The sequence below is a fragment of the Barbus barbus genome, assembly GCF_936440315.1.
Source record: "Barbus barbus genome assembly, chromosome: 44".
In the NCBI taxonomy this organism is placed as follows: domain Eukaryota; kingdom Metazoa; phylum Chordata; class Actinopteri; order Cypriniformes; family Cyprinidae; genus Barbus; species Barbus barbus.
The window spans coordinates 7950239-7971865 of NC_136722.1; the positions used below are offsets into that span (position 1 = coordinate 7950239).

The 21627-nt window shown below is 37.3% G+C and overlaps 1 protein-coding gene across 1 annotated transcript in view; it reads right to left on the reverse strand.

Moving 5' to 3' along the window:
• The window catches only part of LOC306863582 (metallophosphoesterase 1), a 92042-nt gene that overhangs the window by 48036 nt on the left and 22379 nt on the right, over positions 1–21627 (reverse strand). The window contains exons 3-4 of the mRNA XM_079407005.1: positions 16152–16255; positions 13684–13764 (exon numbers count right to left, since the gene is read on the reverse strand). Coding sequence (XP_079263131.1) covers positions 13684–13764; positions 16152–16255 — 185 coding nt within the window. The remainder of the gene's footprint in view (positions 1–13683; positions 13765–16151; positions 16256–21627) is intronic.

A 21627-nucleotide genomic window follows, 5' to 3' on the forward strand; every position in this document is an offset into this window, starting at 1 on the left:
GTTTTGCATACATTATCTTGTTCAGTTATTCATCACATAACAAAAAAATTATTGCAAGCAAGTTTCTATCCGTTATTGTAATCATGGGTTGATAAAACGGATCATTTTCATTCAACCATAATATTCTTCATAAGGTTAGCTTTCTAAAGAAACCAAACACTTATATTTTGATATGCACAAAAATACACGTGACCACAGAGGATATTACTGGGTTAAATATATTGATTAAACCATCCCAAATTCTAAACGACACAAATAGCAGGTGAACTGAACATCTAGTGATCAGGTAAACTTATACATTATGGAAACAGATTTACCATAGATTTAAAATAATGCAACGGCTTATAAATGTCCCAAACACAAACTTCTTAATACCTGTATAGATATATTGTATATAGTGTTTCTTTTCAAGTAGAATTTCAGTCACAGAAACTTAGTGTAACTTATGTTCCCTTTTTAAACTTATTTGTCCTTCAGGGTGTGGTTCTCTTTGTTAGCTACAGACGCACAGAAAAGGCGCGTTTTCAGGAATGTGTGTGATAACCGGGTCATAAAGTCAGTTCTTGGGGAGCTCTGGAATTTGTCCGTTGTCAGAGTTACTCGTAAAAAACGTCATCCTCTGCTATCGTCCTTGAATTTACTGCGACTTAATGGTGAGCAGTTAGGGAGGGTTTTTCTGTGGAGTTCCTCCAAATGACAAGGGCTCTCAAAAACCCAAAATATATGTTTTTCTGGTCTCAGGAGATTTAAGGGAGGGTATCCCAGCAGACACCAGGCTGTCTGGAAATTGTGTGTGTGTGTAAAAAAGAGTTTCTCCCTACATACATAACCTCAAATTCATCGTGATGCTATCATATTAATCAATAATAAAAAATAAAAAATAAAAGATTTAATTTATATACCGTATCTGACTTTCTCTTCAAAACACAAACTTTCTTACGACTTTTTTAAATGTGTTTTTTAAACCGGTTTTGAGGGAAAACCATATAGTGTTGTGTATCGGTTCAAATATGTGTTTTAAACATTTTCAAGCTCGGCATAAGTATGTTTCTCTTTGAGAACTTGTTGGTAATTTACACGTTGGGAACTTGCAGACAACGTTCTGTTTGACGGTATTCGATTTTAACCATTTTCATAAGAGGAATATGTAAGATATCAGAGACTGAATCAGACAAAGTTAAGATTCCATTAGAACATCGAAACATGAGAAGCTGAGATTCCACAAAGAGAGGCTCCAAGAAACAGGATGTCATAAATCTGTCCAGATCCTAGCACCAGCTAGTCTGAAGAAAGCCTAAGCAGCAAGCCTCTTTCCCAAAACAGCTTGCAACATTGAGACAAAAGAACACATTGATAATTCCAATTCAGGAAAAGACTGTCAAATTTGTTGCAAGTAATCAAGACTGATGGTCACATGTAAACCTGTGATAGAAAATCACGAGCTACAGACTCTCTTGGGTGGGTCTCCACACACAGAAGACAAAGAACCAGACTGAAAGTCCTTTGTTCATAGAGACAATCTGTTCACATGTACTAAAAATCATCTTAAAAGGACATACGAGTTATTTCTCTGCATAGAAATAACCTATATTATGTTTGTAAACTACACATTAGATTATCATGCTTTAATCAAATATTATGTATGGTTTTTTTTAATCACTTATTGAATAGCTGAAGGATTCAGATGCGTGTTTGGTATGTATGAGTGTGAAAAATCATGCTTTAAATGTTTCTTCTAATCAATTCTTTGTCAAATGTATCATAGTCTTGTTATAGAAATCATGTTCAAAAGTATACTTTGCAAGAGCCTGTAAAGTTCGGACCTCTGACTGAACAGATAACATTGATTTATTGACCTGGTGGAGGAACAAAGCAATACCCCAAGCAAGGACAGTATCTAATTGGTCAAGACGTCCAGATGGGATGGTCTGAAATCTGAGTTTAAAACCTCAGGACACCATCAAACTCTCTCTTACCCTTCTTCAAAAAATGCTCTCTTGCTCTCTTACACCCTTCTTCTCTTTTGCCACAGCGCTTTGACGCTGCTCTTTGAGCGTGCTCTGACCCACGTGCCAGCTGCTACCACAATGAGAAGAAAACAACTTAGTCTCGTTACATCCTTTTATTTTTATTCTTTTACTTTAGTTTCTTTTCTTTCCGTGGAGTTTCGTGTTCTAATGTAAGTTTGCTACAAAGTCCAGCTCTGACTGCACTCGCTTCAAACTTCAACCAGACCAACTCCGCATCTTCAGCCAACGCCCAAGACCTCACTTCAAAGACTACTGAACTCTCAACCAATCAGACACTTCGGGGAACCCCCTGTATGCAACGACGACACAAAGGAAACCCCTTAACCTGTTAACCTTCACCCCCCATGTGGGGCCTCGCAGGTGAAAATAACATACCTAAATTAGAATGGTAACATTTCCTGACAAAGTGTGCTACACCAACAAATTAGGTATCTTTGGAAAGAAGACACTGTTGGCTTTACTATCCATCATCCAGAGTTGATAATGCTCAAAAAGATAAAAAGTTATAGACACTAACGTGCCTTGAAAAATATTTTTCCACACTGAATGTTTTTTTATTTCATATACAAATACATGAAATAAGTCCTGGAGCAATCCAGAAAAGTAATGGATTAAAAGCCACGTGTCTCATGAGTTTATATTTCAAATTTGAAGACGATACCATGAAAAATTAGATTCCTGCAATATTTTTTCTGAAAATATTTATAATCCCCCCCAGCCCCCCTGTTTGAGGAAAAATAACCACCAAATGTATTGCAGAATTATGTTAGTAATTATACATATTCCTGCATAGTTTTTCAATTATAGAATAATAGACAGAATTTTAGACATCATACAAACAGTGCATACTTCAGTGGTTCTTTGTGCGATTTCATAATAAAAGCGTCTAAATTGTTAACAGACTATTACCATTTATATTAAAACTTAATAAAAATGTTAAGTAACGCGCAGTTGTGTAAGACACGTACCAAAACATCACGTTAATATGTTATCTGACCTTTCACACACATTTTGATCACAGCGAGATGACTTAATGAGACAATGAATCGGTTCTTTGAACCGAACTGTGAGAAAGAATTGTTTCGCAGAAATGAATCGGGCTTTGCATCGCTAACAGAGATCACGAAAAGGGTTTGTATCATCACAACACGGAAGGTGCGTATACTTCACAAAAAGTGTGGAAATGCGTGTCTTTTTATATAGGACATCTGAGCGATATGGATTCCCGACGGCCATGTTTGTAGTCTAAGGTGTATGCTGGGTATTGTAGTTCGCTGACCTGAAAGGCTGCAACGTTTGAGGTATTAGTTACACGCGTTCAAATTAGCATCTTTGTAAAACAAAAACAAAAAGAATTGTTAAAACGTATTTAGCCTTATATATATAAGAATATGATATACTTATGGTAAAACAGACTTGACGTGTATATGTTGAAATGGAGCAACCGTTGTTGCGTTATTTCCTGAAATAGCGTTAGGATTTGTTCTTATATTTTTCTAGTTTCATCATAAACCATAAGCAAGGCCTTGTAATAATGTTAATAAACATCTGATAAGTCGGTCAGAAGATATAAGCTAAAGATATCATTTACAAATCCACGTTTAACAAACTTTTACAATTATTTATGAAACAGATTTACTGAATTCTATCTGCATTATAAACATTTTCTTGTCTTGCTATACTCTCTTTCTTAGTGATTTTGTCTCTTGAATGTACGAAAGGTTATGGATGAAATGTATCGATACTCTTTACAAGAGTGCGGAAATTTTAACATGTTCAAACTTGAATGAATGTGCAGCTTTCAGTGCAATAGTTTGATTTGTTTCAGTTGTAATAGTTTTAAGGTGAAAACAGCAAGACTTAATTTTCGCGTTGATGCTTCACGTGTTTGCACATCGTGGACAGATACAAAGCTGCACTAAAATAAATATCTCAAAAAGAAAAGACTGTTACTTAATTTCATGATCTTCATTTATTCCTATTATGATGACAGCTCACAAAGAGCTGTCTTCACCTAAAAATATACACAGTCCAACAAACGAATTGTGAACGGTCATCTGAAATCTTGATATGACAAACTAGTGGTGTAAGAAAAATGTAATTTACAAAAGATTGTTATTCTTAGAATCTGTTGTCATGGAAAACTACTCAAATGTTTTAGCACAGCTATTTATGCACATAGTATGAGAACTGTACATTGTATCACTTGCCATAGAAAATTCATTACCAGTTTATTAGGGTCAAAAAGAAAATGACGATAATAGTGGAAACATCCTTGTACATCTCTTTCATGCTGAAAACACAGATGCTGATGCTTTAATCTTTTAGTAAACCATTTCAAATGACGTGATGCCTACAAAAGAGTCAAATAGTCAAAATATACAAGTTGTGTGTTCTAGGTGAGAAATTCACACCAATAAAGGTTCCATGAACATTAGAAAACAACATGTATTCCCTCTGGCTGTTAAACGCCTCGGGTAAATAATTTGAAACGTAGGTCTGTCAAATGAGAAAAGTTCAGTCATACATTTCAAAAACTTTTCTGAATTAAAAATTATGTGTTTGTCATAAAGACATCCAAAGTGTTATCTACTCATGTGAGAAATCCACTTGGGTGCATTATCATCAGGCTATTTGAAAGAAATTGAAGAATAAAATTTAATTTAAAAACAATAAATATCATGACTTACTTTAGTGACACGCGTGTTTAAAACTTTTTAAATGTTTAAAACTAGGTGTAATTATTTTACTGAGAAGTTTTAAGTGAAATGTATATTTGTTCTTTTACAGTAGCCTACACATACTATCTACAGTCTAGATTAAAATGAAAACATTTCTTAAATAACAACAAAAATTAAAAACAACAAATACGATTTTACTCGTATTTAAAATCTAGCATACTCAGATTTGTGTGTGTGTGTGTCTGTGTTTTCTTTATCTAATTCCAACCTTCTTTATCTAATTTAGGTCCAATTCATAAAGAAAAATATCTGTAAGTGTCTTGCGTTACTCAGAGGATTGTTTGACTGGATCATGGTTTTAGGTTTGAAAGATCTAAAAACTTATTTGTTAAAACAAAAAAGTTATATCATTGTTTAATCATGCTACTTTTCATCACCTTGTAAAGATACCCAGTGTGATTCTAAAAGTTTTTATTTCTAAAAGGTTTGTATGAGACATCATAAAAGTCTAAATATTTAACTGTATGGATGTTTATGTGTAGATGTGTTGAGTGTTTGTGTGCATGTTTACATTTGCAGTGTTTGTGTTGAGGGTTGAAAAATATATGAGTGAAAAAATAAATAAAACTAAGTAAAATGAAGTAAATTAAACAACAGTTTCCTACAGCACAGACCATCTTATTAAAACAATCACCTTGACCCCCCTATTTAAGTTTGTGGTTATCAACTTTTTTATCTATCTCATGTCATCCTGAACATCAGTTTAAAGCCACATTCGAATAGATTATAAATTCATTATAAATACTCAATTCTCAACTGTACCTAACTTCACTAGATGTGTCATAAAAGGTTCAATAGGGCACACATCCTTTGACCAGTTAGTGAACTTCTGTCTAAACCTTTGATAGTTCACACGCGCAGATGCATGTCATAAATGGTTAACACGGATGTCCTTTGATCGTTGAACATCTTAGAAAGATGATCTGTTTTTATCAATGAACTTTTTACATCACGGTCTAACAAAGTTTACAACGCCAGATCCCCTCAAAAACTCATTAGATTGCAAATGAGTCGAATCCCAGAAACTTAAGATATTTTACAACAGTCCTCTTGATCAGATAAGAATGTTTCACTGATCATACGGCCAGACGCACAGCTAACTTTCTCATTTCGTCGCTCTGAGTGAGACAACATAGTTACATTTTCATAAGTAGTAGCCCTTTATTGTCACTAGTCACAAGTACCAGCGAAATTAGCCATCAACCTGTCCATACATACACAAACATACATACATACAATACAATATGACAGGGGGATGGACAGGACAGGAAGACAGGGAATTGAGGAAGAAATACAGCTTAAACATGAGGAAGGAGGGGAGAAAAAAAATAACCCCCAGACTATGCTCCTATGGGAGTACAGTGTGAGAACAGGAAAAACACCCCAGCAACAAAAGCACATAATCAATACACCATAGACACACGATTTGCAACAGGTGGGGGGTAATCCAGCTCCTACAAACAGCCATCCGGTCCAGCAGCTAATCTCAGCGCCGGTCACAGACCCGCCTGTCGGACTGGCGGAACAAAGCGGCGAAGGCGAGGGATCGGGGGGGGTGAATGGAATGTCTGTATATATGGGTTATACCTACTTATACCTTGTTAACGGTACCTTATTAACGACTTGTCCAGCAAGTATTAAAATCAGCACGTTATCTTTTAACAATTGTGTTTATTTTATTTGCAGCCAACGATAAAAGAACCCAAATAGTTAACTTTAGTTATCAAGCTCATGAGCGTAGGTAACGCGATCTAGGTAAATCTTAATCTAGTAATTAAGATTTGACAAATCACATAGCAGCAGACATGAGATTTCTTAATAGAATCAAAGTTTATTTCACTACTCTAACACAATACTAAGCTAAGCAACACAAAACAAAAGATGTAAACACACACATTCGTTGCAATGGATTGTTCTGATCTGAAGAGAGTCTTAGGTTCTAATGCTCGTTTCAACCTGAGGGAAATCACACACGGAGGAACTCTATCTTTACTCTTAAAAGATAAATACAACCAATTCAGCCAATTCAGGAGATTTTGTCTTACTGTCTTTTGCTTTCAGTCGAGTTCAGGCTTCTTCTTCGGTTCAAGGAGTCTCTACTTCAACTTCTCTGCTTTCAGTTGAATTCTGTTCCTTCCCAGTTCGAGACGGACCGTGCGCGGATTGGCAGCTTGAGAGGTCATGTCACGAGGGTACTCTTCAGTGGTTGGTTGGCTTCGTGCTGACTTGATGACGCTCTCAGGAAGTCGTTTTAGTTCTTAGCTTCAGATGTTAGTTTCTCTCAAAGTTTAACTGAGTCTTGGTCTCAGTTGCAATGCTCGGCCGTGATGTTAATGGCAAGAAGCGCTTTGCAGCGCGTGAGCAAACGAGAGACGAGCGAGTTGAGCTTAAGCTTTTCTTTTCAGTTTCCAACAACGACCTCGTTTGAGTTGTTGCATCTGTTTTTAACGGGCCGATTTGGGATCTGCCCACGGGCGCCTGACTCAATCGGATTCTTCCTGTGGGGCGTTTGCTCCAATCGCAAGTGTTTCTGTAGGGCAGAGCTCCGCCCTGCACAGCCTCTTATCTTTCTATGCATACATTGTCCGTTCAGTTATTTATCACATGAAAACTTATTAACCTGTTAACGTTCACCAGAGCGACATCGCACTGAAGCGTTTTTTTCCCCACTAGTTTAATGTTTATGAATGAATTTAACGTGAAAGAATATCGTTAATCTTGAAAAACTATATATCATTCTGAAGGTCTAAGCCTCGAGCATCGACGACAGATCGTTGTTTTTCGATGGAAAGGAATGTATTTGCTACATTTGTGTAAGCAGTACACATCAAAACAGGCAGAATAAAAAAGCCGTACGTACCTTTATCATTGTAATAACGAGCCACAACGCGTCCACTGCTGAAATCCCAGTTTAGTTAGAGAGGTAAGGGTCCACAGAACAACATCCCAGCGAGCACGTTTAGTCCAGCGAAACAATAACGTTGTAATAAGGATGAATATTCCTTTGTTTACGTTTCATTTCTTCAGAGAGTTATTGTTCGCGTCCGTTATGGAATAAATTACGCTCAAAAACAGCGTCTTGGTGGTAAAAAAACAACACGGTGCTGTAGCATACAGTTTTACAAACAGAATGAGACAGTCCACAGAAAAAAAAGTATCAGAAAAGCGGAATATAGTTTATTTGAAAGCTCTGACGCAGGCTATGATGCTGTCATCTGAGCGGGGCGTAACTTAGCGATCTGCTTTTTACATAAAAAAACTTTTTTTAAAACTAAATTTTTTTTTCGTCTACATTTTTTATATGTGTGTGTGTGTATTGTGTGGGGAATGTGGCCGTATCTGCATGATTATAATATGTATGGACGGACATCAGCGTGTTTATTACCGACTCTATGATGGCTATCATTGTGATTCAATGATCAGCTATTATTGATTATATGGCCCATCTGTTTGATTATCATCTGAATGGAAGCACATCAGCGTGTGATTACTGACTCTATGACCATGTCTGGCAATATCACTTCATGTCTGGCAATCAGAATACTTCAGTATACATACTATATACAAAGCATTTTTTTCTTTCTTTTTTTCCTTTTTTATTACTCAAATAATTATTTGTGTATTTTTTAGTGCTCAAATAAATCTGTCTATTATTTTATAGTTGAAAAACTATGCAGGAACATGTATAATGACTAAAATCCATTTGGTGGTTATTTTTCCTCAAACAGGGGGGTGGGGGGACTATAAATAGTTTCAGAAAAAATATTGCAGGAATCTCATTTTTCGTGGTATCTTCTTCAAATATGAAGAATCGGCAGAGCAGCCATCAAGTGTTAGACAGTGTTCTAGCTTATTACTTGTGGGGGTTTGAGGTCTGATAATTAATCTGTTTTCTCAGAATTTAGTAATAAGAAATTACTCGTCATCCAGTTTTTTTATATCGACTATGCATTCATTAAATTTCTCAGTTTGGTGAGTTTCACTGGGCCGTGAAGAAATATAGAGCTGAGTATCATCAGCATAACAGTGAAAGCTAACCCCGTGTTTCCTGATAATATTACCCAAGGGTAACATGTAAAGCGTGAAAAGCAACGGCCCAGGTACTGAGCCTTGAGGTACTCCATACTGCACTTGTGATCGATATGATACCTCTTCATTCCCTGCTACGAATTTATGGCGGTCAGATAAGCGCTGTTCCGTTCAAACAGTGCGTGTGTTCCAAGACTGCGGTTGTGAGTCCTGAAAATTTACAGGTGTGAGTTCGGTTACAGAATGTGGTTGTCACACCCGTAAATACACACCCGCTGCTGTGTGAACGTGGCCATAGACTTACTGTTACGGTCCCTGGTATAAGTGTCTAGAAGTCAAGAGGGACATATAACATGGACGGCACAGCAGCTAGAGTTTTCCAAATTAATTATTTAAACACAAATTACTCACAAATGTAACCAAAAATAAGAGACGGGGGAGCCCAGCAACAGAGGAAGGAATAACTAAACTAACAGAAACAAGCTGGGACTCACCGGTCCAAACTAAAATTACAAACGAAAAAAAAGTAAGGGGCGATGTGGCTGTGGAGAGAGAATGAGAGGGTCCACCTCCTTCCACTTAGGGGCAGTCGTAGCCTAATGGATAGAGTGTTGGACTTGTAACCTGAAGGTCGTGGGTTCGAGTCTCAGGTCTGGCAGGGATTGCAGGTGGGGGAGTGAATAACCAACACTCTCTCCACCCTCAACACCACGACTGAGGTGAGACCCTTGAGCAAGGCACCGAACCTCCAACTGCTCCCCGGGCACCGCAGACCACTGCTCCGGGTGTATGTTCACTACTGTGTGTACACTTGGATGGGTTAAATGCAGAGCACAAATTCTGAGTATGGGTCACCATACTTGGCCAGACACCACTTCCCTTTCCCCTTTATAGCCTCGTCTCCCCAGCTCAACCAATAAGAAACTAGAAAAGACAAAAAAAAAAAGATAAGCACTAATTTGAGGACTCTGGGCCGGGGCGTACGCTTTATTGTCAATTCTTCCACATGTACGGCGCATACATACAGAGAATTGAAATTGCGTTACACTCAGACCCTTGGTGCATACAGTTAACATTAAACGTGTTCAAATACAGATAATACAGTTTAAACATATGTACATACAACTATACAGCTATACAAATGAGGACATTGTAGAAAAATAAAGAAATAGATAAAGTGGCATAGGGCGCATGGCAGAATAGATAGAGTGCAAACCAGTTAAATAAAAACAAAACTGTGCAGATATATTTGTAGTGCAAAAAGAGCTTATCAATCTGAGGACATTGCAGAAAAATAAAAAAAAGAGATAAAGTGGCATAAGGCACATGGCAGAATAGATAGAGTGCAAATCAGTTAAATAAAACAAAACTGTGCAGATATATGTGTAGTGCATGAAGAGCTTGTCAGTAGGGAGAACAGTCCTTATATCAGACTATCCGAAGAGGTAGTTTCGAAGTTCAGAAACGATCTCCGTCTACACTACACAGCCAAAAACGCATGTCACATGACTATTCATCCAGGTATAACCATAGATATGTATAGTCTGTATGCTTCGAGCGCTCGAATTGGAAATCTACCCATACATATCTATGGGTACAACAATGATTATGATGTTATTGTTTACACCGTCATCAAGGATACGCAGAGAGAATGTGGGCAGACACGCCATCGTTTTCATAAGTCTCCGTTTTGGTCGGTTTACACTGAAACGCAACCCCAGAGTTTTCTAACTAAAACAGGGTCTGCAGCGTTTTTCAAAAGTCTCAGTTTTCGACCTCGAAAATGCCAGAGTAGTGTAAATGATACGCATAACCGTAGCAAAAGTTATGTGTTTTAAAACATAAACTCACTAGTGTAAACGGGGCTGTTACGGCCGGAGTGTTCTCTTTTTTGCATTTGTCCTCTAGGTGGTGCTGTTCCGTGGCTTAGTCTTGTCCAGAGCGGGAGTCGGGTACAGGTGTGGTGTTACCTGTGATTTGGCGTTTGGGTTTAAAAGACGGAGATTCAGAGAGCAGAGGAAGTTCTGGGCTTTGAGGCCGTTTATCTTCCCTCTCCAGTCTTGGATTGTTTTCTTTTGTTGTTTTTTCCTTATTTATATTTAATTCTTGTACTATTTTTGATTAAATGTTTATTTGTTAAATTTAGTTTTATGTGTGGCCTCCCCTTTCTACAAATGTTACTTCACCCAGAGCCAGGTGGTTGTAACAGGGGCGCAAGACTCATCAAGCTCCAACTGACAGACATTCAAATGTAAACAAACTGAAGCCCATTAGACTCCATTAAGCTCCATTAAGCACCTTTCTGAAGAGCATTTTTGAAGCCTAAAGTGGGCGGAGCTGACCGCATGTGTGAGGACTCGAATGCAGTGACAGCGTAGCGTAGGCTATCACACACAAAATCATTAAAAGTTCGCAATTAAATCCTTTTCCTACCTTTTTTTGTAACTTGATCAAATCCATGGCAATGAATGTCAATCGAAGATGTTTAATTCACAGTCATTCTGAGCATTATTCCTACTTGCTGACGTTCACATTAATCCATAAATTGTTCTTATAGGTTAGGCTATTTTCATTCAATTCAATTGTAAAAATAGTCTAAATATGTCTTGCAACCTTTAATGTTAGCGAACATTGCAAATAAATTGGTTGCAAAATGGTATCCACTTACGTTTAACTTTTTGTCTAGTTGTTACGGTCAGAATTGTTTTAAAATCACATTACTATATGTTATAGCCTTTGAGATAGCCAGTGATCACTAGATTTTATACAGATGTTACTATAATCATTTTGTAAACGGTGATCAGCACCCAAATATGATATATAATGTGGAAGTTACTGCCTTTTGCCTTGGCGTGACATCTCACTTTTTGCAGACAATGCAAACGCAGAGTACAATAATCATAAGTTTAAAATGAAGTTTGAGATCATTTTCATTAAAACATCTAATTGCCAGATTTCCAGTGTCCTATCTATAATTATTTTTTTCTGGACAAATAAAAAATCTTTAAAGCCATTTTTCTCAGTTTCACACTCTTTTGCCTTTTGTAAGGCAGAGCGGCAATCCACCTGTCACTCAAGTGGCCACGGCCTTAATTATGCAGAACTTTAAGGCTTGATATAATTTAAACGGATGAGTTATAAAACATTCACCCCCCTCAGAGTAGTCCTGAAGGGGAAAATTACTTATATAGACCAAAACCACGTTTTGTACCAGGCTGTAAACATTTTGTTTTTCTGCTGTAAAGTTGGGCATTTTAACATGGGAGGTCTATGGGACTGACTCCCTTTGGGAGCCAGTCTCTAGTGGCCAGTCGATGAATTGCAGTTTTTGTCACTTCTGTGTTGGTTTCAACAGGGCCGGATTATCCATAGACGGGATTGGGCGAGTGCCCTGAGGCACCAAATAATAGGGGGGCACAAGTGATTAAGATAATGACTAGATCTTTAAAATATTTTCACTGTTTTGTATATATTTTGCTGGAAGAGATGCAGATGCATAGAAAATGAACAGTTAATGATACAATATATACAGAGAGAATGTAAAATATATGCAATGCATGCATATAAAGAATTGCTATTGGGTCAAGTATTTGATCAGTGTATTTTCCCCCTCCCCCAAGTCAGAGTCGAGCATGTTTATTCACAAATGTATAGGCAGCATCGGTTTAGCAGTTGTGAGAAACGTAAATTTAAAAAAGAGAAAATATCACGACACATAGCCAGGGCTCTATACAGTGCGACTGAAATGTACTGCGTGCGACTAAACCCGATCATCAGCATAGCTATTTGTGTTTGCGCTAAGGGGAGCTTCAAAGATTTCTACTTACGTGTTTTTGCAGCGTTGAGTAATGTATCGCAGTCGCAGACATTGTTGATTAATGCAATGTTAATCAGAATCCACTCACTGCTCAAAATACTGGAGTTTTGTTCATTGCTAAATTATGCAAGCTCACAAATCCTCTCGTTATAATAACAAACAAAGTGTAGACAGGGTGTAAATAAAAGATTCGTTGTGCAGTGTAGAGAGCTTCATTGCTTATTATGGAACTTTGTGAGATCGCAATGAACTGAAGTGAGTGACAGCTTTTAAAGATTATTAAGGGTTTGCAAATGTGATATTAAATTAATACAACAGTTTAATAAACAAGTTAATATTAAGTGATGTACATTGTATGACTTTAACTGTGCCTGACTTTGCTCTATTTTGTAAAGGAAAATAGTTTCAAACTGCTGAGCCGCTGCACATCTCCTTTCAAACACAGCAGTGTTTCGTTTATGAATGAACCTGCGTTTTTAAATTAATCTAGTGAGTCAATGATTCAATTACCCATTCATAAAGACAGTCACTTGCTTCATTCCTGAATGAATCAGCCGTTCAAATGAATCAACTGAATGAATGATTCAGTTAAAAAATCATGACTTGCCACCACCTGCTGGCAGTTTTTATTTTTATTTTTAAAATGTAATTTTAGTTATTTAAATCATTTCAATCAAACAATAGTTCTATATTAAACATTTTATATTTAAAATATTAATCTCACAACATTGTTATACACTTCAAATGTGGTCACCCTAGGGCACTACACTGTGTTAATCCGGGCCTGGGTTTTAAGAGAGAGACCGGGAGGTTGCCGCTTTACTATTTCTAAGCAATTTAGACACATTTAAGCTTCCACTCTACTTAATAGTTCTATCTATCTATGTGACTCTAGCCATCCATCTATCTTTATAACTTTAGATTTTTTTTTTGCTTTTAAATAACTTTTATAACTTTAAACTACTTTAAACTTCTTCAAACTTTTTTTTTTTTACTTTCTGGTCTGGCTTTCTCAAGCCAATTTAAAGTTTGTCTTGACAAACTTTATCTAGTTAATAATTCTTACTTGACTCCTTTAATGGTGAGGATCCGCGCTGATGTCACGTTAAACACTTGCTCAAACCGCTTCAACTTCTGCTTAGTCATTCTGCCAAAGGGAAGAGAAAGACAATACAGGAACCACACCTTAGTCAAATCAGGCACCACACACACACATGCTAAAATTCCCTTGAATGTATAATGATCTGATTCTACAACCTGTGAGAAGGGTCTGGCTGCAGACTTGCACGCTCAGACTTGCACTCTCAGACTCTTGCACTTGTGATTTTTTTATTTTTTATTTTGTTCTATTCATTGATTATTTTTAGTTTGAATCTCTCAACATTTTACAACAGTAGCCAGGTGGTGAAGACAAGAAAAAAAGAAACTAAATTACAATGTCACTTGCAATCGCCGCTATCTGAGACGTCACTTGCATTGCCAATGGAGACAAAGATGCTGTGGTTCTTAAACAATTAAAACTAATTTAATACAATAACGAACAGGGTCCTGCAAGTCATCTGTAGGAGAAAAAGAAAAGACCCGCAAATCCGTGACTTCAGAACAGCAGAATATGAACGCAATGTGCAAAGTTTCTCGTTAAGCATTTTCCTCCCATAGAAAACCATAAACACTTAATATGGCTTAATCTATTAAAATACATTAAGTGCAATTAAAAGATCAAATTCGATGTATAGTTATTATTAAATGTACTACAAGGCAAGCCGACGGCCATGAACACAATACGCAAATTTTAACTTTTTAATTTTAATTTTTGTCCTCCCATACTGCAAAATGCTTAATGTGGCATAATGGACTAAATTTAATATAATTATAATAATAATAATAATAATAATAATAATAAGGGACTGTAGTCTTTGACGAAGATGATAAAGACAATTCATCAGCCTATAAGTCTTGTTGACACAAAGATACAGACCAGCAGATATGAACGTGCATTATGAAATGCATTAAGTGATATCAAAAGGACGCAATGCGTTAAATTGCACGTTAAACGTTTTCCTCCCATAAAAAAATCATTTTAAATACAACACGTAATATAGCTTATGGACAAAGACAATGTGTAGACAGTTTATTCTATTTGGAAAAAAATAACGTGAAACTTTGCGTGTTGCGTTTATTCTGGGCTCATCTGCCTGTACATTAGTTATGTATATTTTAATAATGATGAGGAGCATATTGAGTTTGCACTTTATCATCTTACTCCATTATGCTACATTATCCCATGATTCCCATGGCAGTCGTAGCCTAATGGATAGAGTGTTGGACTTGTAACCTGAAGGTCGTGGGTTCGAGTCTCAGGTCTGGCAGGGATTGCAGGTGGGGGAGTGAATAACCAACACTCTCTCCACCCTCGACACCACGACTGAGGTGAGACCCTTGAGCAAGGCACCGAACCTCCAACTGCTCCCCGGGCACCGCAGACCACTGCTCCTGGTGTATGTTCACTACTGTGTGTACACTTGGATGGGTTAAATGCAGAGCACAAATTCCGAGTATGGGTCACCATACTCGGCCACACACCACTTCCCCTTTACTTCCTTTTCCCCTTCATTATATTAATAAACTGTATATCGAATTTGATATTTTAATAGATTAAGCCATATTCAGTGTTTATGGTTTTCTACAGGAGGAAAACGCTTAACGAGAAACTTTGCGCATTGCGTTTATATTCTGCTGTTCTGAAGCCACGGATTTGCGGGTCTTTTCTTTTTCTCCTATAGATGACTTGCAGGACCCTGTTCGTTATTGTATTAAACTAGTTTTAATTGTTTAAGAACCACAGCGTCTTTGTCTGCATTGGCAACGCAAGTGACGTCGCAGATAGCGACGATTGCAAGTGACATTGTAATTTAGTTTATTTTTTCTTCTCTTCACCACCTGGCTACTGTTGTAAAATGTTGAGAGATTCAAAACAAAAAATAATCAATAAATAGAACAAAATTAAAAAATTAAAAAGACTGCAAGTGACGTCACCCGTGGAAGTGCAAGTGTCTGAGAGTGCATGTTTGAGAGATGCAGCCAGACTCTATTGCAACCTGTCGGTCTTGCTGATCTGATCTGAGATGTTTTTGTTTTTTTTCCTATAGTCAGTGTTGCTTTCTTTTTTTTTCTTTTTTTATTATGCAAGTAAAGAATGTGACAATGTTTACATGTACCAATGTTTACATGTGAGATGATGTTGACAGCAAGTTACAAAACTTCAAATTTGAAAACAAACTTTATAAATATAAATAAATAAAATAACATCACTTCAAAGTAAGAATTCATGATTTAGCCAAAAAATTATTATTTTAAAATATCATTCAATACTGCAAATATTTTGAATATAATGTAATTTTTGTAATACGATAGCAGTGAATACATGCTGTATCATAAACATTGAGTCAGAAGCTCTCATGGACAATGTGTGAGCATGAAAACCACACGAACAACACATTTGCCCTGAAGGTTAATTGTAACCCTAAAACTCACTCGTTATGGAAGCCGATGTCATGATTTCCGATAAGAACCACAAGCTCTGTGTCACTAGGATGACGGAAGATCCGTTTAAAACGTCTGACGTCATCTTCCCAGTCCTGATTGGAGAGTCACAGCACATTTAACACAGCATGTCTTTATGGCTGATGTCAGTGATCAAAATGTTAATGTGAAGCATTTGTGTGTTTGACTTCTGAAATGTAATATCTCAAGGCATTTGATTACTGCCATATACTGTATATTGTTTAAAACAAAGAATATCAAATTAATACATAAGATGAAGTTGACTAGATACCTTTAGGAAATCTCACTGATCAAAATGAGAAACCATTAGAGACATTTAAAATAAATGGACTTTACCCAAGGCCAAGTAGTAGGATTTCTGTACTCTGCATCTTTATTCAGTTTAAAAACTGTACACTCAGATTTTATCAACTGTATCTTCCCATGGATTTGTAAATTATTCCCTTTATTTAGAAATCTGTGCCCACTGATTCATCTAATGCAAAAGATTATGAAAATATATAAAAGAAAATAACCAAATACCACAAGTCAAAAGACAGTCATTAACCCTCTTAGGTGGGCAAACTGATGATTTGTTTAACCCATTCAGATTGTGCTACCTCCCATTATGGCTGCAATAAATTATTATTTAGAAAATCGATTAATCGACTAATCGTCAATTATTTATCTGATTCGTCTTTGATTATTCAGCTTTTTCAATTAGTTAAAATGTTGAGTTATACATATTCTAACAAATAAATAAATGTAATCACTTAAGCTTTTGAAAATCATATTGTATAATTACAATTATTGTACAATTAATTTATATAAATAAATATATCTATGGCACACAAAATTAGATGACAGAGAAACTCTTATTCACCATTTAATTAGTTGACATCTTTTGGATAAGAAACAAAATAAAGGTGAGTGATAAGACGCCTTATTTTTGAAAACAATATTTTATACTAGGAATGTAACGATATCGTGGTATTGCGATAGCAAAACCGTCTCGATATTATCGTTGTCACATGACGATGATCTCATGACAATTTGTATGGACTTTACATAAAATGTGGTTCTACAAAACGGACATTTAATTAAGTTTTTACAGACACTAAAATGTACAATACTGATGTATTTACAGCATCTAAACATATAAATACTTATGTATTTTCAGCATTTAAATGTACAAAACGTATTGACGACACCTAAAAAACGAATACTTATGAATACTGAAATCACTGCATTAATTTTATTATTGTTGTTTTTAGCTGCCATATCAATTGCATTATTAAATTGTTTACTTAATATGAAATGATAACATTATGTTCTGTTCTGTGTGATTTCTGCTGCCAGCTCATTTCGAAGAATACATAATGTTAAACATGGCTACACTTTAAACCCTTAAAATTAATAACATTTCTGCAATTGTTTAACCATTACTCATCATGTAATATTTACTGTATTTGCCATGGGACGCAAAAGGCGTTTTCTCTGACATGCTGTGACAGACAATAGAACCATAAACTACACCGAAAACTCAACATAAATACAAAAGAAATACATTTTATTCATTAAACCATTACGCTGCCTCAAGGCCAAAGTATACTTCGGCCGTCCGCATCTGTGCACTGTCTGCATTATGTCATTTTCGTCATCAGGAGGGCTTGCGGACAGCTGCGCACCTCGTCCGCGTGCAGGCAATTTTTTGAAACCACGCCATATTGGAGAATATCCGCTGGACGGAAACCGCACGCTCTTCTGCGTCTTCTACGTATATATTTACGCTTTGATTTGAATAAAAACAGCGCATCCAGTATGCGGCTAACACAGAGGAGCGTACGCAGGTTCCATCCAGCGGATATTCTCCAAAATGGCACTAGGGTGACGCAGAGGAGATGAATTTGAATAAAGTCGTCTTTTTTTTTTTTTTTTCGCACAAAAAGTATTCTTGTAGCTTCGTAAAATTACAGTTGAACCACTGATGTCACATGCATTATTTTACCAATCTCCTTGCTACGTTTCTGGACCTTGATCGTGTAAGGACCCTTGCTGTCTATGGAGGGTCTGAGAGCTCTCAGATTTCATGAAAAATATCTTAATTTGTGTTCCAAAGATGAACGGACGTCTTACGGGTTTGGAACAACATGAGGGTGAGTAATTTCATTTCATGATCAAAAGTTTCATTTTTGGGTGAACTATCCCTTTAATCTTAAATTTTGATATATATTTTTTGAACGCAAGTGTCAAACATTTCTAATTCAAAATTTTGTTTCTAACATGAAATATAGGCTTATCTTCATATTCATATCATGAAAGATAAGACAATTTTCTAAAACTTTACAATATGGTGTCAGTGTAGGACATGCGCATTGGAGGATAGGAGGTGGTGTATAGGTGAAACCGTAGGTAGTGGGGGCCCCTTATGATAATCCGCTTAGGGCCCCCAAAATGCTAAAATCGGCTCTGCAGATCATAATCCAGTGTTTTCCGCACCTCAGAATGGCTCAGTTAACAGTCAATGCAGTGAACCCGTTTATTGTGATACTGTATTTTTCGCGCCTCAGAACGGCTCCATTAACAGTGAACTCATTTATTGCACGTGCTGTGAGTTTAGCGTGTATTTGGGAACGCAGCGGCCACCAGTTAGGCTTTATTTTTGTGGCAGATGATTACAGCATTTTTCTAGTGAAATGTACAGGTAGATGGAACACCTGCTAGGTATTACTGCTGGTCGCACCTACTCTGGTGCCCACGGGTCAGCTGCAGGGTCATCACCCAGGAACCACCATTCACCAATGTTTCGCTCCTTTAATCCTGAAACGTCTCCTGGTAGCGAAGCAATGACAGGAACGACTCCCTGTCACCCCCTGCAGCTGATAGATGTTACCCTTTACGGTTGTTGCCGGGGTTAGTTGTTTCTTCCCCAGCTCTTGTCTTTCCTCCTCAGCCAGAGTCAAAAGCTCCCCTTCTCAGCCTCCTCCGCTAGCTCTTTTATTGCCTTCTTTAGGGTCCCTCAGAAGGCGTGTGGTTGACAGCCCCACGTAGCCTCGGCATCCAACCTCCACTGGATAGATGGTAGCCTCCCGGCACTCAGCAGCCAGCTCGGCGTACTTGGCCTTCTTGCGTTCGTAGGCGGCCTCATCCCCTCCTCCGCTGGTATTGTGAGCTCAATGAGCAGCACGGATTTTGCCTTGGTGGATGTAAGGGAGCCAGTGGAGTGTCAACTATAATAAGAAGGGCCCCGAGGATGTTCTGAATAGTATAATCACCACTGTTCCGAATGTACCGGCAGATGGAGGCGTAAAAATAAGGTGACGTGACAATGGAGTCAAAAGTTCAGGGTGTTTATTCCCATGAGTGAAAAAATGAAGGTCTCCATCCTTCTAGTGTGACAAAAACGTTCACAGTGCAAATACAAAAAAATAAAAAACAATAACAAAAACTTGTTCAAACAATCATTTGGCTATGTCAACAAATTGACCCAAAAGACAGCGACTCCAACACTCTCTCACAACTCACTCTACGTGTCCCCAAAGAACCTGAGAGGCCATCTTAAAAAGACAAAGCCCCTCCTACTTGGACTAAACCATTTTGTAATTAAAGGTAATAAAAAAATCTCAAGAAAAACAAATAAATGTACTTTAACAGTAACAAAGAGATAATCTGATATAATAACACAAAACACAGAAATTTGAAACAAAACAAAAACTCAATCAATTATTAAGGCTTAACAATGCTCAACCCAGAATTAAGCAGATCACCCACATCCCCCTTCCTACTTGAGTACAATTAACCATGCCATCTATTGGCGGGAATGTGATCTTCAAAATGGTGAGCATTTACTGTGACCGGGTTTTGACTGTTTGACATGAAAACTGTTCCAGTACGTAAGTATAACTATTTATAATATGTAACTTGTTATACAGAAACAATAAACATTTAACCTGATCACCGGTCTCACTTTACTTCTTTACTCAACACAACAAAATACATAAACCAACCTGACATTTATGACTCATTAAATACCAAACTTTGAAAGGAATGACTTGAGGACATGAACAACATTACATACCACATGATCAATGACTAACATATCTGTGTTAACTGATGTTCAGTTTGTGTGAAACGGATAGGAAAACGGATGTATGCATGTTCATAGTTCCAAGTCAATATAAGAATCGTAAAAATCTCTAGTCACAGAGCCTCTCTGTGACAGTGGACCACACCATTATGTCAGGGCAGAGAGATGTAGCAGTGATCTCGACCGGGAAACGGAGCTGCCTGTCAAGGTCGACTCTCATGTTCTACTCCTGGTCAGGGGAAAACAGCGTAGGTGTTTCTCTTGGTCTGATGTCTCTTCTCCCCCCATCTTCCATGACAAAGCTGATGTGGTTGTGGTTCTCTGCTAGTGGTATCCCTTTGCTGCCCTGTTGACGCTCCTCTAGCACCTCGGCTAGCTTTCTCAGAACCTGGTCGTGGCGCCATCTGTAGCGTCCCTGGGAGAGCGCGATCTTACAGCCTGACAAGATGTGCTGTAGGCTTGCATTAGGGGTATTGCAGAGTGTGCAGCATTCCTCACTCCCGAATCACTGGTGAAGTTTCCGAGGACAGGGAAGCGTGTCGTAGGTTGAGCGGATGAGGAAGCTGAGCCTTGTCTGTGGGATCTTCCACAGGTCTGACCAGGTGATTTGTAGTGAGACATGTTTTTGCAAGCATGTTTTCACTGAAGCTGGAGTTTTCCATCAAAATAAAAGCTCTACTGCCATTTCGGTCAAAATAAAAGCTAAAAAGTTTAGTATGAACTGCTGACAGCCAACGGTTTAAATGCAGTCTAACTTCAAAATATCTCTTTCAAGTGTAGAAATTAGGAAATAAGTATTGAAATTTCCCTACTGTAATGTAAAGCAAAAATAATATACCTATGACATGTTCATTGTCATTTATTTTACAGTGCAATTGTTTTACAATATATGGCTGCTACTGTCATAGGAATAACAATAATATAAAAAAAAATTCAGACATCCGGCTTCATGTGTCCCAGGCTTTAGGTCATATGAGATCAAACGACTACAACAACAAAAATCAACAGTGCTGACTAATCGTTTCGGCCCTGGCCCCCATTAAAACAGTGGGTAGCACAATTCAACAATAAAATTGTTGAGAAATTGTCAGATTGTGCTACCATTGTCATATTCATGTGGTGAGGCTTCATTAGTGCCCATATACCTACCCATACCCTAAACTAGGGATGTAACGGTATGAACATTTCTTATCACGATTATAGTGACCAAAATGATCACGGTTATCAATATTATCATGGTATTCTTAAAATGTACTGGAAATATTCAAAAAGTACCGACACATAAATCACTTCAAGTTTTATATTTAAGAATCAACAAACAACATCAAATAAAATGACTTTTTGTTTGCATAATCACTAAAACAATAACATGACCAATGA